Source organism: Zonotrichia albicollis, chromosome 9 (assembly GCF_047830755.1).
Source record: "Zonotrichia albicollis isolate bZonAlb1 chromosome 9, bZonAlb1.hap1, whole genome shotgun sequence".
Lineage (NCBI taxonomy): Eukaryota > Metazoa > Chordata > Aves > Passeriformes > Passerellidae > Zonotrichia > Zonotrichia albicollis.
In genome coordinates, this window is record NC_133827.1 from 22,761,106 (window position 1) to 22,779,573 (window position 18,468).

Consider the following 18,468-nt stretch of genomic DNA (forward strand, 5'->3'; position numbering starts at 1 on the left):
CAGTTCAGATGCTAACACAACTACCCAGGAGATGTAGAGGTCAGGATATGTAAATACACAGTTTTGTGTTCTACTTTTAGCCCCCTCTTCTTCTAAAAGGTTTGTTCTCCTCACTTAAAGACTGTTCCAGCACAGGAATGGCAAGAACAGTTCTGAGTGCTGTTTAAAACTGAGAGAACAATTAATGGAGAGCTGTCAAAGACTGCACATAAGGGTAATTGCTGGAGGAGGTCTTGATGCAAATAAGCTGAATAAAGTGCACTAAAAGGGGAAAATATAAATGCCAAATCAAAAAGACAGTTTTTCATTATTCAAAGCATTGCAATGTGCTTTATTGTGCTATATCCATGCACTAAAACAAAACACATCTTCATATACCAGCAATTTCACAGCAGGATCCCGTCCTGGGAACCTGAAGCCCACTGTCAAAGCCATCAGAAGTTATTTGCTGTGAAATCAATGTGTCCAGTACAAATCTGACCACACAAGTGGCAGTTTCTGGCATAATTAACATATTTCTCAAGCAACCTCCTTTGTAGGAAATGCGGTGCCAGAAGCCAGCATGATTCTTTCAGTTCCTTGTACAGTCAGGAGAGAGTCCTGGATCAAAGCACCTGCTTGGCAGAGCTGACAGAGAATCACACTGGAAAATACCTGTGGGTCATGCATGGCCTTCAGGAATATTTTAGCAGGTTGGATATTCAACATCTGGATCTACCTCCTTCATGGCAAAGTGACAAAAGCATGGAGTCACCCACAGATCAAGCCTGACTTTCATTTGAGTTGGTAAAAGGACTATAGCTTAAAAAATAAAAAAATCAAATGATTCCATATAAAGGTTGCTTCTGCCAAACTCAAAGCAACACATCCTATTTTCTCTTCTTAATTCAATGCAAATCTGTTTTCTTCCCCTAAAAAATGATTCCTGGATGTGCAGATATTTAAAACCATCCCCAGAGGTCTCCGTTAGAAGCAAACGAGTCCAAACTTACCTACAACAGCCTTTGCTTTACCTTCATAAAAGGACCAAGCAAGAGCCAGGGCATCTGTGAGACGTTCTTGTTTCAGAAGGTGGTCAACTCTCTAAAACAACAAGGAATACTGGACCTCAGAGTTACAGAAAAGATGATTCCCTCCCTTTAAGACTGGCATTTCCCAGTAGTGGGTCATGGCTCCTGACAGCAAGGCAACACAACACCTCAGAAGCTCTCACCACACTGCAGTGAAGGACAGGATCTCAAATAGATTCTCTCCAATGGACATTTTCTGCTGGACTAGGAAATGTCAGGCCCCATACATTAAGTCCCTATGGAGGGACATTTTAAGTCAGGGGCTTGATGAATGAAGACCCCCAGCATTACTGACTGTCTTTTAAACAAAGGATAAAAATTTTCTATTCCCCATCTTTGCCTAATCACTTGGAGCACAACAGCCTGGAGTGAACAACTCTGCCATGCTTTCAGCAAAGCAGGTACTCATCCTACCCCCTATTTTCTCCTGAGCTCACAGTCAGCAAGGACTGAAGATGATCACAAGTATTTTCTGCTTTAAGGAACCATTACCACCCAAGATTGAGCACCACTGGCCTTGGTATGATAGGTCAGTGTCAAAGAACTGTTTGAGAGAAGAAAGATTCCAGGTCTCAGCCCAGCATTCTGTCCTGCAGCAAGAACTGACTCTCAGCTTCACCCTCATCACCACACACTCAATTCAAACTCTCAGTTAAGTCCCCTGTGATACAGGCACAACTGCAACACAGCAGAAACCATATAGTAATTTAGAAAGGGGCTGTCTTAGAGCACAAATTGTGCTTGACTTCTGAATTCCAGGAAAATCTGTATGTGAAATCATGGATCAGAAAAAGACTCTTCATTACAGCTCACTAAACCAAATTCAGTGGTGAATGGCAGGAGACAAAACTAGCAGAGAGAAGCAGCCATAGTAACTAAAATCTCAACAGAGCTCAACTGTTCATATCCTATAAAAGGTCCTGATACAATGTCATGTGAAGGAGTTTGTAATCACAGATGAGGACAACAACCCTAAAGCAACCTAAGCAAGAGGAAAAATGGTGAAGGTCACTGCTTAAAGGAGAAATATGAGACTGCAAAGAAATGGCTACCAGATCTCCTTGGGAATCAGTGCAGAAGCTGATTGTTGATTCACTGAAGCCTTCTACATATAGGCATAAGCTGAATTTACTACTGAAGTTTGCTGATGACCAGTTGGGAGCGTGTGAGGTGAGACAGAAGAACAGAAAGACACGAGAGATAATGCCCCTGAAGCTGGAAACAGAAGAATGATGCTACTCAACAATATAAGCAACTTCCAGCAGAAATCAGTCTGGCTACAGGGCACCAGTGAATCTCCAGAGTGCCCAAGTCACTGACATCACATAGCCAAAGGAACAGAAAAATGAGATCCAAGGATGCATGAGAAATGACACATCTAGCAGAGACTGTGAAGAAGGGGTGACACTGTACATTGCACTTGTAAGACCTTACCCAGAGCAATATGTGGCAAACTTTGCCCATGCTCAAGAAACTGAGCACACAGGACACACAGCAAACAGGGACTACAAATAAAGAAAGGAATGGAAAGTAATCTCAAGAGAGAGCTGAAAGAGCTCTGCTTAGCCTTGCAAAACAAAGCCTGGGAGAAAACATGCACACACTGAATAAACATACTGCAAAGTGGTGATGCAGAAAGGAAAACAGCTGTTTGAGTCAAGGGAAAAGTACAACACAGGAACAATTCTAAATAGATCACTAAGAACTTTAGTTCTTAGTTTCAGCTGTCAGGGAAATGATGTCCAAAAAAATCTTCAACCAACAAGGACCTAAAATCCTATGGATTTCTAGGTAGTCTTTGATGGATTTTATGATGCAGCTCCTGCTGGAGACAAACTCCAGTGAAGCAGATTCTCTTTCACTCCTGGATGTTTGTGTGGCAGACACGAGCTTGCACACAGCTTGTGGAAGGCTCCATCACACACTCAGGTAAATCATGCACTGCACCAACAGAAGCTGACACACAGCAAGGCATGATGCCTTGTTTGGGAGAACAGGGTCTCCTTCAGCCTGGGAATTCAGGCAAGCAGGAGTCCCAGTGTCCCCATGTAAACCAGTGTATCCACAGCACCAGCTCTGTGCAGCAATCAGGAATCCTGAACACAGGGCCCAGAAAATGCCTCACAAATGCTCCCTCCCTCCTTTGAGCTAGATTTAAGCAATTCAAGCCTAAGCTGTAGAGTGTCCCTCTCAACATACCTCTCTCCAGCTTCTCAATGTCATGACATGAACAGACTAGGAAAGAAAAAAAGAAATTGAAATTATTTACTGGAAGTTGCTCATGCAGCCTGTAGTACCCCACAGACCCACCACAGCATGCCAGTACAGATGACTAAAAAAAGCATCCCTCAAGCAGTACAAATTGGAGCCCAGTTTTAGTTGCTGTCTTATTTTCTTCTGCTTATTCCCTAGCACATTTATAACAGAGACAGAGCAGCTGAGGGCAGAGGCCATCTCAGTAAAGTAAGGCTAAGTTTAGCCTGGAGCAGAATGAATCAGGATATTGTGAAACTATGACAATGTCTCACTCAGCCCATACCCTGGCTAAAAACAAATTACTGCACATTTCCTTCGCCCCACAACGTAAGTGCACAAAGAACCTTTTCCCAAAACATCTCCACAGAAGACAAATTGCCCTTTTCTAGAAGAGCTACCATCAACAGTGAATGCTCTGTATTTTTGCTGAAAAATTCCCCCCACTTACCTTAGTTCCAAGGTAAAAGACCTGACCACCACAGCTGCTGATGGACTGGTAACAAGCTTTCTCTCCAACCAGTGCCTACAGGGAGAAAAGACACATGCAAGTGAAACTGCATTTTGTTTTTTTTAAGATTTCCCAAACAACATAAATAGACTTCCAAGACCCTTTGCAATGCAGAAATCCAAATAAGGGTGGAGAAAGAACACCACAGATTTCTGGGCAGTAGCAAGCCAAAGAGCTCTGCTGTCACTCCCTCCTGCTTGTGAACTCAGCTTCAAGTCCTGCTGAGCTCTAGCTACCTAAAAATGATGAAGCAGGGCTCTGACTCTACCCTCAGGTGCCAAAAAGGTAATGGGGGCCCTTTCCTTGCCATCTGCTTCTTCACATACCTTCCTCAAGAGCAAACGTGTAGGGCACACAAATGGGAAGACAACTGTTCCAGTGAGAGTTGCTACAACAGCAGTTTGACTGCCAGCAACCAGTGCTCCAGTCTGTGGTGTATTAAGCAGAAAATCCTCTTAAAGAATAAAGCACATCAGCTTTTGTCCTAGACAGAGTATTCCAAGGCTTGGTAAAGGAAAAGCAGATCCTACAACCTTCAATGCACCAAAGGAAACAAAAGCTGTCTGTTAGCTGCCCACATCACCACCATGCCTGACTTCTGAGATGCTCCCAAAAGGCTTTTTCCCTCCAGGCTTCCATTTAGGGCCTACATCAAACCCAGCTGCAAACACAGAGGCCACCAGTGCCTACCAAGGCCTCGCTGACATTGCCCCCTGTGGCCAGAGACTTGAAGTGACTGCTGTTGTAGACCAGCTGAACCTCTGAGATCTCGATGGTCTCCAGCTCCTCCTGGGTCTGACGGTCTATGACGTGCAGCTTCTCCACACTGTCCAGCAGCACCGCTGTCCGTGAGTTGATCCACTGCAAAAGCACCAAATTCCACATCTCAGCAATGCATTCTCCATTACAGCCAAGGAAACAGGCTCTGGCCATATCCCTGAGCACTCCTACTGGGAATTCTAGGACAGCCATTAGCTTATTTACTATACATGGCTGCCACGGGCATATTTCATGAAAAATCCTTTTGTTAGGATTTTTTCTCCTGAGAACCTGAGAGGCCCCAGAAACAAAATGTAAACAATAATTATCTGCTGCTGTGGAATGCAACAGGTGCATATTTGATTGGTCTCATGTGGTTGTTTTTAATTAATGGCTAATCACAGTCCAGCTGTCTCAGACACTCTGGTCAGTCACAAGATTTTATTATCATTCCATTCCCTCCTTTCCTTGCTAGCCTTCTGATGAAATCCTTTCTTCTATTCTTTTAGTATAGTTTTAATATAATATATATAATAAAATAATAAATCAGCCTTCTGAAACATGGAGTCAAGATTCTCGTCCCTTCCTTCATCCTCAGACCCCTCCAAACACCACCACACGTGGCCACTTCACAACTGCATACATGCATGACTTCAAAGGCAGAGATAATGAGGGTCCTTCTGCACAGAAATTACATGGAATCCTCACAGAAAACAGCTGTACACAGATAGCAATCCACCAGAGCCCTTGTCCCCTTGGCACACAGTTTATGCTCCAGCACATTTTCTATCCAGAGATGTCAAAGCCAAGACAACTACACCACTGTTCACAGGTGGTTACCACACTGTGCTGGTTTTCCACAGTCCCAAGTGTAAGGACATTTTCAATTAGTTATCACCAAATAAACACAGCCAAGAGCACAGAACTAAGGGCTACTGTGATACATTTACAAGAAAACTAGTGCAAAAAAATTTAACCATTCTGCACTCCTGAGACTTACAGTAAAGTTGATGAGATCATAATGCAGATGAAGCTGCCTCTGCTTTGTGACATGTATTGCACCACTATCATCTCTCTTGACCTGAAAGAGAAAACAAACAAGGCTGACTTAGACTCAGACTTCCTTGAGCTCAGCCTCTCAGTTCCCACAGGGCACCACAGTGACTCCAAGAATCTTGAGCTCCCCCCATACAAGCATCTCAGCAAGGAAAGTTTAAACATGCATCCTTTTCTTTCTCCCCAGTTTTACCAAGAGAGATGAGAGAGGAGAAAGAGCATTCAATCCAGACAACACGTCTGGGTGCTAAACAAAGCTGAAGGTCCAACATGATAGCAGAGTTGGAAAACAAACTTGGCACTCCAAAGCCAAAATGCCAGATTTTCAGAAGCCTAGATATTGCTCTCATACTGGAAGCAGCATGAAATTGTCTCCAGACAATAAGATCTGCACATGTAACTGCTGCAGATCTAAACAGGATGAGCACCATGCCCTCAAGTTACACATCAAGAAGACTGAAAGATCTTTTCTTAGTGTTTTACAGAGTTTTTTTCCAGGCTCGTCTTTTAAAGTAAAAACTAAGATGGTGTCTCAAATTCATGAGCTCTCCTGGAAAACAATCCACACACTTATATCCCCAGTAGAAGCACACTGTAAATCAGTACCTATGGAACAAGTAAATCCATTGCCTCCAGGCAAGGCACCACTGCAGCTGAAGAGCAGTGACCACCAGGCTGGTTTTCCCAAGCCAGTGGGAAGCTGCAGCTGTTCCAGCATGCTCAGCTATCACACTGTCACTGAGCTAGAGGCTCAACCCCTGACTGTGACCACCTGAAAGCAGCAGAGAACAGCCATGGCTCACCAGAAGGAAGTACACGACATCTCCTCGGCAGAAGGCAAGCATGGGGTTCACCGAGTTCTGCACGGCTACAAAGTGCCACGCCAGCAGGGGGACACTCGAAGGGTCCATCTGTCACACACAAAGCACAGCCACTGGGTAAGGCACACCTCAGCTCCAGGACATGTGGCTCCTCAGCTGCTTCTCATTTCTGCCTGTGTTTGGTACACACAGGGGCTGCAAAGCAAACTCCTGGCAGCAGTTTGTGCTCTTTGGTCCAGCCACACATTTAGGAGCCCTTGGCAAAGTGGACACCCAGACAGAACTCCGCTGGTGTCTGAACTACTCAGGGTAGATCCAATCCCACATGGACACATGGACTACAACAAGCTGCAGCTTGATAATCCCCTTGTCTCCATTTTCCTAACATAACCCATCCCACATCTGCCCCCAGCTGCTTTTACAAGAGGAATTAGGCCATTGACCGGTGAAAGTGAATAATCAAGAGTTTAGAAACTAACTGCTTAATGCTCAAATTCCTCTTGGTTCTTGTCCCTGTAATCAAGGGCTCTGTTGTATGGTTCTAATAGAAAAGAGTGGCCCCAGTCCAAAGTGACTGGAGCCATAATCAGGTCAACATTTCAGCTGTGGATGGATACACACTGCAGCTGGAAAGACAAGAAGCTGAGGGACTCCCTCCTGCTTATTTGAGAAAATGAGCATCTTCACAAAGGTACAGCTGAAGCAGCCTTCTCACCTCCTCTCTGCCACAACCTCCACACATCAGACCCACAGATTATCACAGCAATTCCATAGTGCTGTGGAAGGTGGTGGCACCAAACACCTGTTCCTGATCTCAATCCTTCCCTCCAAGAAAATGTTTGTACATAACCCAAAAGGCACCTGTTTGGCTTTATTACTCACACGGCCGTAGGGAAAGGTCATCCACACCTTCAGAGAAGGTTTCAGGCCAATAACCAGGATCTTCAAGGAAAGAAAAAAGAAAAATAAAATATCTGAGTATGCAGCAGAGAGCTTCTCCTTTGTGATCTCTCACATCAAGCCTCCCACAAGCAGCAAGTTACCTTGGTGAGGGAGGCCATGGCCAGCAGTGAGTACTGGGTGATAGGATGGTCTCTCAAATCAACCTTGGCATGTAATGGCTCAATACAGCAAACTTCCCCCTTGGAGCCACTGAAGAGACACCGAGACTCACACGTCCTCACTCCCATAACCCTCCTGCAAAGAGCACAGATCAGCTTGGTGGCAGCCCAACAATCTCAGGAGTGATCTTTCATAAACACTCCTTCTAAAAAGTCCCTTGCAGAGCTCCAGAGATCGCTTCTGACAATGAAACTGGAGGCAATCTCATACAGCTGCTCAGATACAGATAAGAATTCAAGATCTTATCTGAGAATAAGATTTGGGAAATTCCTGGACTTTATCAGATTAACTGTCAATCATTCCTCCTAGTCCTTCCTCCTCTTGAAGAGGCCAAGAGTAAAAGGAGCAGCTACTGCAGGACAGCTCTCACTAATGAGCCAAGATACAATGAGAGGCAGCACTTTTGTGACAGCCACCAAGAGCCCACAAAGAGTGTCAAATTCTGGACAATTCAGTGACACCTTAACAACTAAGGCTACTCTTTGGCTATTGCACTGCCACACAGCATCTTGCTTCAGCTGAGAAATTACACTGCAGCCCTAAATTACACCTTCAGCAGTCAGGCAGTAACTTTATTGGTTTCAATAGGTTTTTTTCTCCCTAGGTTTTAGAAACCGTGACCCAGAATTGGTTTCTTGTACTTTCTCTGGAGAGAGTTATTGTCTTACTTAAATGACAGTTCAAACACGGAGCCTCCGCTGTCATTGCAAATTGCGAGTGTCGGATCATCTGTAAACTGAGCAGAAAACGAGATTAAAACAGCCCTAAGAAATAAACTACAATAAATAGATATAAAAACACATGCCATGGCAGTACTAACAACACACAGAGTACAAGCAGTGCATCTACAGAATGACACCTTAAACATACCAAGTTCAGACAATTACTGGGGGTTTTTTATGACGTGCAAGAAAAGCAAGGTTTGTGTTTCACCTTCATTTCCCCAGCAAGCCCTATTGCCAGATTCTGGTACCAAAAGCCCACTACTTTATGCTGCAGCTCAGAACTGCAGCACATCAAAGCCTGAGCTGCCTCTAGAAGGGCTCTCAGCCTCAAGCCCGTGGGTTGGGGCCAGAGCTGGTGGATGGGCTGCAGCTACAGACAGACCCAAATCAGAAATATCCAGAACTTCTGAAGATACCAAGTAATTCAGAGGATCACAATCTCCACTGGGGACAGTTCTGGAGATGTTTATATCCAGAATCGGTAAGCCCACAAACATCTGAGCTACGAGAAACAAAGCCAGGCACAAATTCAGATATGATTTCTGTGTATGACAATAACACTGTGCTGAACAAGAAGCAATAGATTATTTCTCTTTCAACCCAAAACAGTCCCAACAACCTATATGAAAAACTGCTTACAGAAGCTACTTTCTGAGTTCAGATTCTTTTAAGTTGAAAGTTGGCAAGTCATGTATTCAGGTCAAAACATTGCACGTTTTAGAGAAATGTGTTCTAACAACTAATTCTTCATACATTTTGGCACTGGAGAGAGGAGTTATAACAGACAACAACTGTTGTTTGCTACAGTACAACTCACAGCCAAAACTATTATGTCAGTATACACAGTTGCATTTTAGAACAGAATTTCTGCTCATTTTTCTCATCCCTGGATACCACTGCCATAGGCAGCTGCTCTCATGTTAAATCTAAAAGTACTACACAAGGAAAGTCACCACATCTGACTGAACAAAACCGGGATAAAAGCAGCAATTGAGTGTTTATTACCTTGATGTGCAAAATGGCTGTTCCTGGAGGGTGGGCATCCGTTATTGACCGCAGCAGCTTCCCACTGGCCAGATCCCACATGGTGATCTGCAAGCACACTGTGCTCAGTACACACTCACTGCCAAGGGGTTCTCTCCATCACCTCGTGCATTACAGTACAGCAACAAATTCCTACACTGACATTATCACCCTGGGTTAGTAGGGGTTTCATATCAAAGAAAAGGGACCTGAAATCTCTTCCTGTCCTGCTTCTCCAAGCATTTCACTTGTCTGCTCAGAGCTGACACTATGTGTTATCTCAACTCTGAATCATCTCCTTTTGGCCAGCTCTCCCCACGTGCCCAATCTCCCTCAGCTCACAGCTATCTGCCTGGTAAGAACATTAAAGAGTGTAAGATAACTTTGTTACCACCCAACAAGTCAAATGCATTTCTCTGTCTCAGAACCAGTGAACAGGTGAAAAATCTCTGCTGACACCTGAGCAAAACTCAAGCATCTCCATGGCTACCATGAGCCTTGTCCCTCCTCTCCTCCTGAGCTTGCTCAGCATGACAAGGCAGGTAGGAGAACAGACCTTGGCTTGTACTTAATATTAATTCAAGCAATTTCTCAGCTAAGAAGCAGGAAGTCCCAACTGCTCACTGCAGAACTGCCCAAAGAGCTGAGATTACAATCTGAATAAAACTTTTTTAAGGGAAACAGTACTTTATGTGATCCTATAAATTATCTATCAATGTTTCTAGTTCATATGTTTCAGAGCTGTTGTTCCCAAATGTTTTATCTGAGCATCATTTAAAACTGGCTGCTGTCCTGCACTGATTAAGTATTTCCACATGGCCTGCAACAAGCTGTCACTGAGTCCTACCACAGGCACAGGGGTGTGTTTTATCTACTATGAAGGTAAAAGCAAAGGGAAATGAAGGCAATAAGAAAAAGTATCCTTCTTTGCTCTTCTCTAAATGTTACCAAGGTGATGTCTACCTATTTTGGTTTAGTCTTGTTACTTTTGTTCAGGAATTGTTCTCTTCTTTGGTTCTGAGAAAGGGCATAAAACCACAACAGGCTCAATCCCTTTTCCCTTCAGAAGCTATGCTACTTATGTCACACAAGTAAGGTATTAGCAAAAATTCATTTTGGGGTTACATATGAGTTTTGAGAATTTCAAGTCATCACCACAGTAAAAAACAGCTTTAATTACCATGTACAGACCTCAGAGAGTGACCTAGAAAGACTAAACTGCTTGTCCCAGTGAGCCACTGCACATTTTAGCTTAACAGGAATTATGTCACAATTAAATGAGCCCTTTGCTATATTCTGCATTACTCACTTCCTCCACAGAAACCTGATTCAGCAGGAATCGGCTGTCCCAAAAAGCTCTGGGCACATCACGCTGTATGTGCAGCTTCTGAGCACCCAACCAGCCAACACACAGCTACAGACTGAGGGGCTGGGCTTGGAGCTGCTGGCACCTCCAGGTAAGCTGTCAGGACAGAGCACTGCAGCAGCTCATGCTCTGGGAATTACCTGTCCTTTTGCAAAGCCACAGAGCAGCCTGGAGCAGTCATTGTTGATGCTGAGAGCAGAGATGGCCCCGTACTGGGCCCCAACCGCGGTGCTGCCCAGACACAGCCGGAGAGCCTGGTTCTGATCTGGAGCACAGCAATTGGTAAAAAGTAAAGGAGGAGCAATGGTTAAAATGAACATCATGAAATAATTCACACATACAATTCACCTGGGGTACATTAACAATTCACAGACTTACAGTTAAACTCTTTTAAAAAGGAGTTTACAAGATGAGAGCTCATGTTAGAACAAAAAGAGTGGGACACTATCTTGCAGGGAAATACAAAAAATATTTTTAGAAGTACAAATCAGGGACAGAAAATATGGAAATGCAGAGGTATTACATACTGAAAAAGAAACTACTAGAAAAATCAAATCAGAATCTAGCTTTCCTTTCACTATTCTGCAACAGTGCTTAAGTTCTAGCAAGGAAGATGACAAAACTAATTCTACCTTCTGAGCCTTGTATTTCTGCTTTTGAACATCAACTACAAAACCCCAACAGAGGCTTTTGGTGAGTGCAATTTTATGTCAATTTTATTCTTATTATGAAATTTTACTCCTTGGTTTTGTTGCTGAAGGCCAAAGGCTGGAAGGAAAAGGCACTTTTGTCTCCAAGCTGCACAGTTAAAACACCCAATGAGTCCTGGTGCACACAGCTCTTACTCCATAAAGGAACCCCCTCCCTGAGCCTCAGGCTGCTGCAAAGGAGGTGCCACGGCTGGCAGAGCCTCCACAGGGGCTGCGCTGCTGCAGGGCCACGGCCTGCCCACTCCTGCACACCACAAACCACGGGCACCTCTGTCTGTGCCAAGCTCTTGGAGGCTCCCAAACCATGAGAGACTCACAAGTGCTTTACAAGATGCTGCTCTTCATGAGTTTGGATGAGAATCCTCTGCCTGTCTTTGGTGCACTGCTTTTAAAAGCTAAAAAAAATGTCCCGGAGCTGCTTTTTCCATCCATCTCTGCTTTTGAGCAAGGGAGTGAGAAAAGATGCTTTGTGAGAACTATTGGAATGAAGACTACAGGGACATGAACTACATCAGAAGCACCACAATAACACTGTGCAGGATTCACCTCGAGCAAGGAAGGGGAAGGACTGGATCCAGGAAACAGAGCTGAGCACCAGAAACACCCTGGAAGATGTGCCCAGGGCATGGGCCATGGTTCTCCAAGCTGCAGCACTGCTGGGAATGTGAAACACAGCATGGATGTATCCTACCTGCCCAAAGTAAGGCATTTATCAGACAGCTGAGAGTGGGAATCACCTTTCAAATCCCATCTGTATGAAGAGGCAGGAGTGGAGTTCAGAAATAAACACCAGCAAGAACAGCTCAACTCCTGGATTACTCTAAAGCACTGCTCAGAGTGAGGAGAAAACATTCTTGGCCACGCTACCAGGACACACCTTGATATCACTGTGACAAGGGTGCTCACAGCATGGATCAGAACAGGTCAAGGAAAAAGAAGATGAATCATGAAAGATTTCCATGGAAATTCAGAGGAAACAGAGCTACAACTGGAAAACAAGTTTCACAGAGAGATATTCTCCAAATGGTGTCAAGATCCAAAGAAATAACACCTGTTCCCTGGAAATGCAGTTCATTTACAAAAATACCATCTCCTAACCATAACCATTTGTTTGAAAATAGGGGAATAATGCAGCTCCTTATATTAAAGGTGAATGACTTCATTCCTGAACTACTTTCCACTTCAGCCTAAGCCTGTCAGTGACTCAATCAATAACCTGTTTCCTCTCAGGCATGACAAAGGAGAATCCTCCACAGCTTTCTCTGAAAAGGTTTTAGATCTTTACATGTATATCCACAGGAACTTTCAAAAGCCATTTTCTTTTTCCCTCACCTGCAATGTCAATTCAAAACAAACAAGGCCTCTATTGTATGCCTAAATTAAGTGATTTGTATGACCAATCCAGTACTTGTTCTTGTTTCCAGACAGTCAAAGGATGACACACAATAAGAACCATTAGACAAGATTTTTAAAATAAAAAACTCAGCTATAATATGGATGAAATTGCTTCCAAGGCAAATCAAGATCAGAAAATCAGTGAGCTTCTACTAATAGTCTGGCAAAGTAATAAAAATAGACAAAAGCAAAAGGTTATAAAAGCTGATCTGATGATTTTCCAGACTTGCATTATCAGCTTGCAAGTAAGGCACATTAAGGATTAAACATAAAAAGCTTTTGCCAAATGCTTGAAACAAAAGTGGCTACCAATTGTCAAAAAATTGTTTTAATTTTTCAATTTACATAAGGCAATTCTTCATCTGAAAATTTTCCAGCAGTAACTGTGTTGCTCTCAGTCAAAATGAGATGGAGTTTAAATACAATTCTGCACATACAGAAAAAAGACAAGTTTGTGGATGTGAAAGAAGTCATTTTCCAAACCAAGGAAAAGAACATAGCACTGCAGAAGCTGACACTACTCACATCACCAGGTTTTTATCAAGATCTTCTCCTTATGCCCTGATTTTCCTGAGTTTCAAAGGCTTGCTTGGTTTTCTGCAGAATTACTGACACACTACTAATTTTATTAGGCACAGTGCCAGGAAATGCTCTGGGTGAGCGCTGATCTCATGGAAGAGCCTTGTCCTGCCCTGAAACAACACCTTTACAAACAGCTATGGGCCTGCTGCCCTAGGACATGACCAAAATCAGGTTTACCTGCTCCTCTGCTGTCCCTGCCTGCAGAATGTGGGAGTGTGCAGTGCACATGCACCCGCTGAGCAACTCCCAGCAGCATCACCCACTGAGGTTCCTGCACTCTGAGCTGCCCCTGAAACCCTGGCACTGACAACATGCAACCTGGGCATGCAGGGACATGCACACAGCAGTGGTACTGTACCTTTGCCTGTCAGTCCACACAGAAAGGGCCAAAAGAGGAGAAAAAAAGCCAGAAATCAGTGTAAGAGAAGGAGTGAAGCAACGAACAGCACATATGTGACAATCTCCAAAGACACAAACTTCAGATTTTGCTGAGTGTTTCCTTTAGGTAATGTTCCCCCCTCTGATTTATTCAAGAAATGATGCTGTGATGGTTAGTGTTCTAAAACCAGGCAGTTTAAAAAGTGAGTTTATAAATTTGAACTTCATTGCACTGAAGACCAAAAAATAGAAATGTGAGAGGAAATAAAACTGGAAGTTCACTGTAACATAACTGGTAAAACTATTTTCACCCAGAGGAGTGTCTCCAGGCCTGCAGACATCCCTTCCTACCTCCTCTTCTGCAACACTTCCAGGATGTCAGACTTGGCATCTAATCCAATACCAGTCCAGAAGGAAACTCTGCTTTTCAATATTACATGTGCAGCCTGAGAACTGCCCTGTGATAATGCTTCAGGAGTCAACAGAAGCATTCAAAAAGCAGAATGAAAGTCTCCCAAGTCTTCTATAATAACAACAGAGCAGACAAGCCACGAGTACGGGTGGACTTGGGAGAAGAGACAAATTAGCTGAAATCAAATATATGAAAGAAAAAATAAAGTTTAAAAATGTGTTAGTGACAATCAGAGAAATTGGTTCAACCAGAAAATGGGTCTACAATTTTGCATGCAAAAAAGATGTTATATTCCCATTGTACAGTATAAACCCTGCACACACCTTAGAAACCTTCAGGGAGTCTGACCCTAATTCACACATCTAGCAAAAAAAAAGTAGAGATATTGACTGGTCTACAGAAATTCAGTCTTGGTTTCAATTTCAGAATAAACCCAGGCCAGATCTCCAATTCCCTCTTTGCACACAGCAAAGCCTTCCAGAGCCCTATCCTGCCAGATTTTCTCTCTCTTTAGAGAGACCTGAGAGCACTGGGATCAATGCCCAAGTTTCAGTTACAGAACTGAAGGAATTCAGCAGAGAGTAAGTGTCCAGGAAGCATCCTGAAACAAAACTGGACACTGTACTTCCATTCCTCACTTTGAAATTACAGCACAGACTCACAGAGTGACTTCAGCTGTAAGGGAGCTGTGCACAGAGGTCTCTGGCCCAGCCCTGCTGCTCCAAGCAAGGTCAAAGAGAGCAGCCAGTCAGGGCCTTGCTGAATTTTCAATATCCCCAAGCAAAAGAGACTGCACCACCTGTCCCAACTCTTATCTCATGCTTCAACCCCCTCAGGATGAACATCTTTATCAGAGCTCCCCTCAGCACAGGTCCAGTGCTTCTTACAAAGCACCATGGACCTCTGGGAGGGCTCTGAGGCTCTCTTCAATCCACCTTTCCTTCAGGGAGCAGAATTCTTTCAATACTGGATTAAGCAAATGGCATAAAATAGTTTAAAGCCTAAACACCCAGGAAGGTGAGTCTTGCACTGTCACAGTGTTTCCCATCTCCCTGGTACCTGTCCCCTGTAACTTTGGTCTCCAAGAATTTGAACCAGCATCAATAAATACACTGACATTTCTAAGCTGGGTAAGAATTGGGTGGTGCACAGACAAAGGGCACAAAACCTGAATGTGACTGGGAACAGTTCCAGAGCTGCTCTGGCCCAGCTGGGCAAACAGAGGCACAAGCTCAGAAAACTTTGTAAGAGTTTGGTGGTAAGGGGAAGAACAGAATGACAATGAAGGGAGCAGAGGGGCCTGCCTGGAGCAGGGGAAGGGCAGGGAAGGAGACACCCAGGGCACAGGTCTGCAGGCAGGGCCAGAGGCCCCATCTCTCAGGGAACACAACTCCCACAAAGCTGACACCTATTCAGACATGGGGCAGAAGGTTATTACTGATAATGGCATAGAAAAGGCTCTTTAGACAATTCCCACGTGGTTAAATTTCTCAAAGTACCAACAATGCATAAGAAACATGAATGAGATGAAAAATACTACTTCTGCTTCCTTTCTTTACTGAAAGAAAAACACATTTAGCACAAACAACATCCTAGAAGAAACCCAGCCTGCAGTTATAAATCAGGCTGGTGGTTTTTAGCTTGTGTTTGCATTTTTTTAAGATCATTAAAATACAAAAAAACTCCAAACTTTATTTTTAACTTACCGAATATCAGTGCTAACCCATGGGACGTCCCCACTGCTATCAGATTTGATGCTGCCTGAAAGAGTCATACAGGATGAAAGCAGAAGAAATATCTTTCACAAATCCACCACTTATCAAGCAAAGTTTGGAAAAGGGGAAGATTTCAAAGGTTATAACTTTATCAACTTATAACTGACAAGCACAATTCCTGCATGAAGACAGATAGGTACTACACCTGAACAGCATCACACAGATTATCTAAAGATCAGAGGGCTGCTTTTTCCTCTGCTATTTGAAATTCAAACACTCAGAGTGGTACACACAGAAAAATTTCATCTTTTAAAGTCAGTCTCATTCTTCTGGTGTAGTTGCTGAGTATAAATACTTGGGATTTTATCCTAAATCAGCTGCTATTTCCACATCTGAACTCTTCTAAAACCCTGGCCAGTGCTGGTCCCCTGAAACCAGAGACTCCAACTTCTTTCCATGGTGAATTAAACAAATCCTATTAAACATAACCTCAAAGATCCTACTGCACTTGCCAACCTGCACTCAATGAAATAAAACTTACTAGAAATCACATAATGCTGTAGATGTATTCATCTTGTTCTACTTTTTATTTCCTAACAAGTCTAAGTCAGATGAAATAAATTCAAATGCCTTAATGTCTGGATGTGTAAGTACAGGTTTTTATTCTATGTACATATCAGTTACAACTTGTTTCTAGCTTTGCTCTGCAGTCTTTTGCCTTAGAAGTGACAATTTTTTTCCTTTTCTTTTTAAACAAAAATATATTTTATGGGCTGCTGTTACTATAGTCAAAGGGACTGAGCACACCTTTAGTTCCTTTGTAAAACATTAAAACTCACTTCACAAGGGCATAATAAATATTGACTGCATTTCATCTCATTAAAATGCTTCTCTTCTCATTCTACTACAGGCAGTTTCACTTCTGACATATTTAGCTATGATTAGCATGTTGACTTCAAGAATTTTGATGCAGATTGCTAAGCAGGAGTATCCTTCAGACAGCCCTTTAGTTAATACTTCAGATAGAGACAGAGATTTTGAGCCCATCATTTGGAGCACTCTAGTTAAAGTTTCTATAAAAAACTGTCAAAGCAATAACTGGCAAAGAAGAAACAATTAGGGAAATTCAGTGTGCTCAACAGATGGAGACAGGTCAGGTGCTCAGCTAAGAAGCCCTGGTGATGATATCAGAAAGGGAGAGTGTGGGGCTCACTCAGCAGAGGGGCAGTGAAGGAAGGCTGGACTCTGCCCCCAGGGAGCTTTCAGGCTGCTCCTCCCACTCCTCACACTTAAAAAGTCAAGGAAGATGCATTTCCTAGATGCAGATCCTAAATACTGCTTTAACAAATTGGCATAAAAGCTAAATATACAATCCTTGAAAATTGTGAGAGTACTTACAATTGCAGTGGGCAAGCCAGCATCCACTTTGTCCTGGGGAAACAGGAGAACCCATGAGTGACAGACAACTCCCAGATCATGCATGTCTAACAATAAGAACTACAACACACAAAAAATCAACACCAGCTGCATTTTAATGGCCCCACCAGGGCAGACAAAGCTGAGGGAACCACTGACTAGAAACACCCAGGAATAGAGAGGAAGCAGAACATCCTGTAATTCCATGTGAAAGTTCCTGTGCTCCTCTCAAAGAGCCATGTGCCTGTTGGAGGCATTGAGCAAACCCAGTTCCAGCACCTTCAAGCACACTTTCATGTCATATGAACCTTTTCCACCAAGTTTTATGACATCTAGCAACACAAATCAGTGCTAAAAGTGACCCAGCACATCACTGCTGCAGCAAGTCAGCAAAGCCCTGATTCACTGCTGCCTAGAGGCTACAGGTGAGCAGTGGCTGCCCGTAACATGGTGTTACACAGAACTAATAGTAGGGCCAGACAGGAGATCTCACACACACCCCAAAAGAGTTTCAAATTTTCCTTAGTGGAGGTGCCCAGAAGATGACACTTACTGCTGCAGACACTATTTGGGCAGAAATCCCTTTCAGGAGTGAGAGCCGGATCACTGATCCATGGAGTGAGAGAGAATCTGGGAGTTTTTTCTTCCTAAGGAATAAAGGAACAAACCAAAAAGCATTAGAGCAGAACAAAAGCTTGGAACTTTGCCTAACCCACAGCCAAGCCAGCAGGTAAATTCTGCATACACCTGTAACTCATGCAATTTCCATTCTTCCTCTGGGGGCCACAGAATGAGGTAAGACATGAGATTATCAGCAAAGCCTGCTCTGCCCTGCTGTGCCTGCATACAGTTTGGTTTTAACTCATCTCCTGGAGAAAAAAAAAACCTGACTTCCCCAAACAAATGGTCAGTTTCAAGCACATATCTGCAAGCCTTAGAATTCACTAATACATCCTGAAAGAGCAACACTCTTTCAGTGAGTGAGGAAGTTTAGGCCTGCAAAGGTGAGTATGAAAAAATGCACAACTGGAAAAGCTCATTAGCAGAATACAGACCCATAGGAAAACTGGGTGTATGGTAAAGAACAGCCTTCAAATAACACACAGCTCACCTGATATGAAAGCTTAAGTGCTTCTGTTTATGGAGAAAATGTC

The 18,468-nt window shown here is 43.4% G+C and overlaps 1 protein-coding gene across 1 annotated transcript in view; it reads right to left on the minus strand.

Moving 5' to 3' along the window:
- Positions 1–18,468, minus strand: part of VPS8 (VPS8 subunit of CORVET complex) — a 67,961-nt gene that overhangs the window by 46,131 nt on the left and 3,362 nt on the right. The window contains exons 4-17 of the mRNA XM_074546961.1: positions 17,868–17,961; positions 17,297–17,329; positions 15,890–15,944; positions 10,847–10,971; positions 9,323–9,409; positions 8,261–8,328; positions 7,514–7,667; positions 7,353–7,412; positions 6,453–6,560; positions 5,594–5,674; positions 4,525–4,695; positions 3,775–3,849; positions 3,270–3,305; positions 993–1,083 (exon numbers count right to left, since the gene is read on the minus strand). Coding sequence (XP_074403062.1) covers positions 993–1,083; positions 3,270–3,305; positions 3,775–3,849; positions 4,525–4,695; positions 5,594–5,674; positions 6,453–6,560; positions 7,353–7,412; positions 7,514–7,667; positions 8,261–8,328; positions 9,323–9,409; positions 10,847–10,971; positions 15,890–15,944; positions 17,297–17,329; positions 17,868–17,961 — 1,238 coding nt within the window. The remainder of the gene's footprint in view (positions 1–992; positions 1,084–3,269; positions 3,306–3,774; positions 3,850–4,524; positions 4,696–5,593; positions 5,675–6,452; positions 6,561–7,352; positions 7,413–7,513; positions 7,668–8,260; positions 8,329–9,322; positions 9,410–10,846; positions 10,972–15,889; positions 15,945–17,296; positions 17,330–17,867; positions 17,962–18,468) is intronic.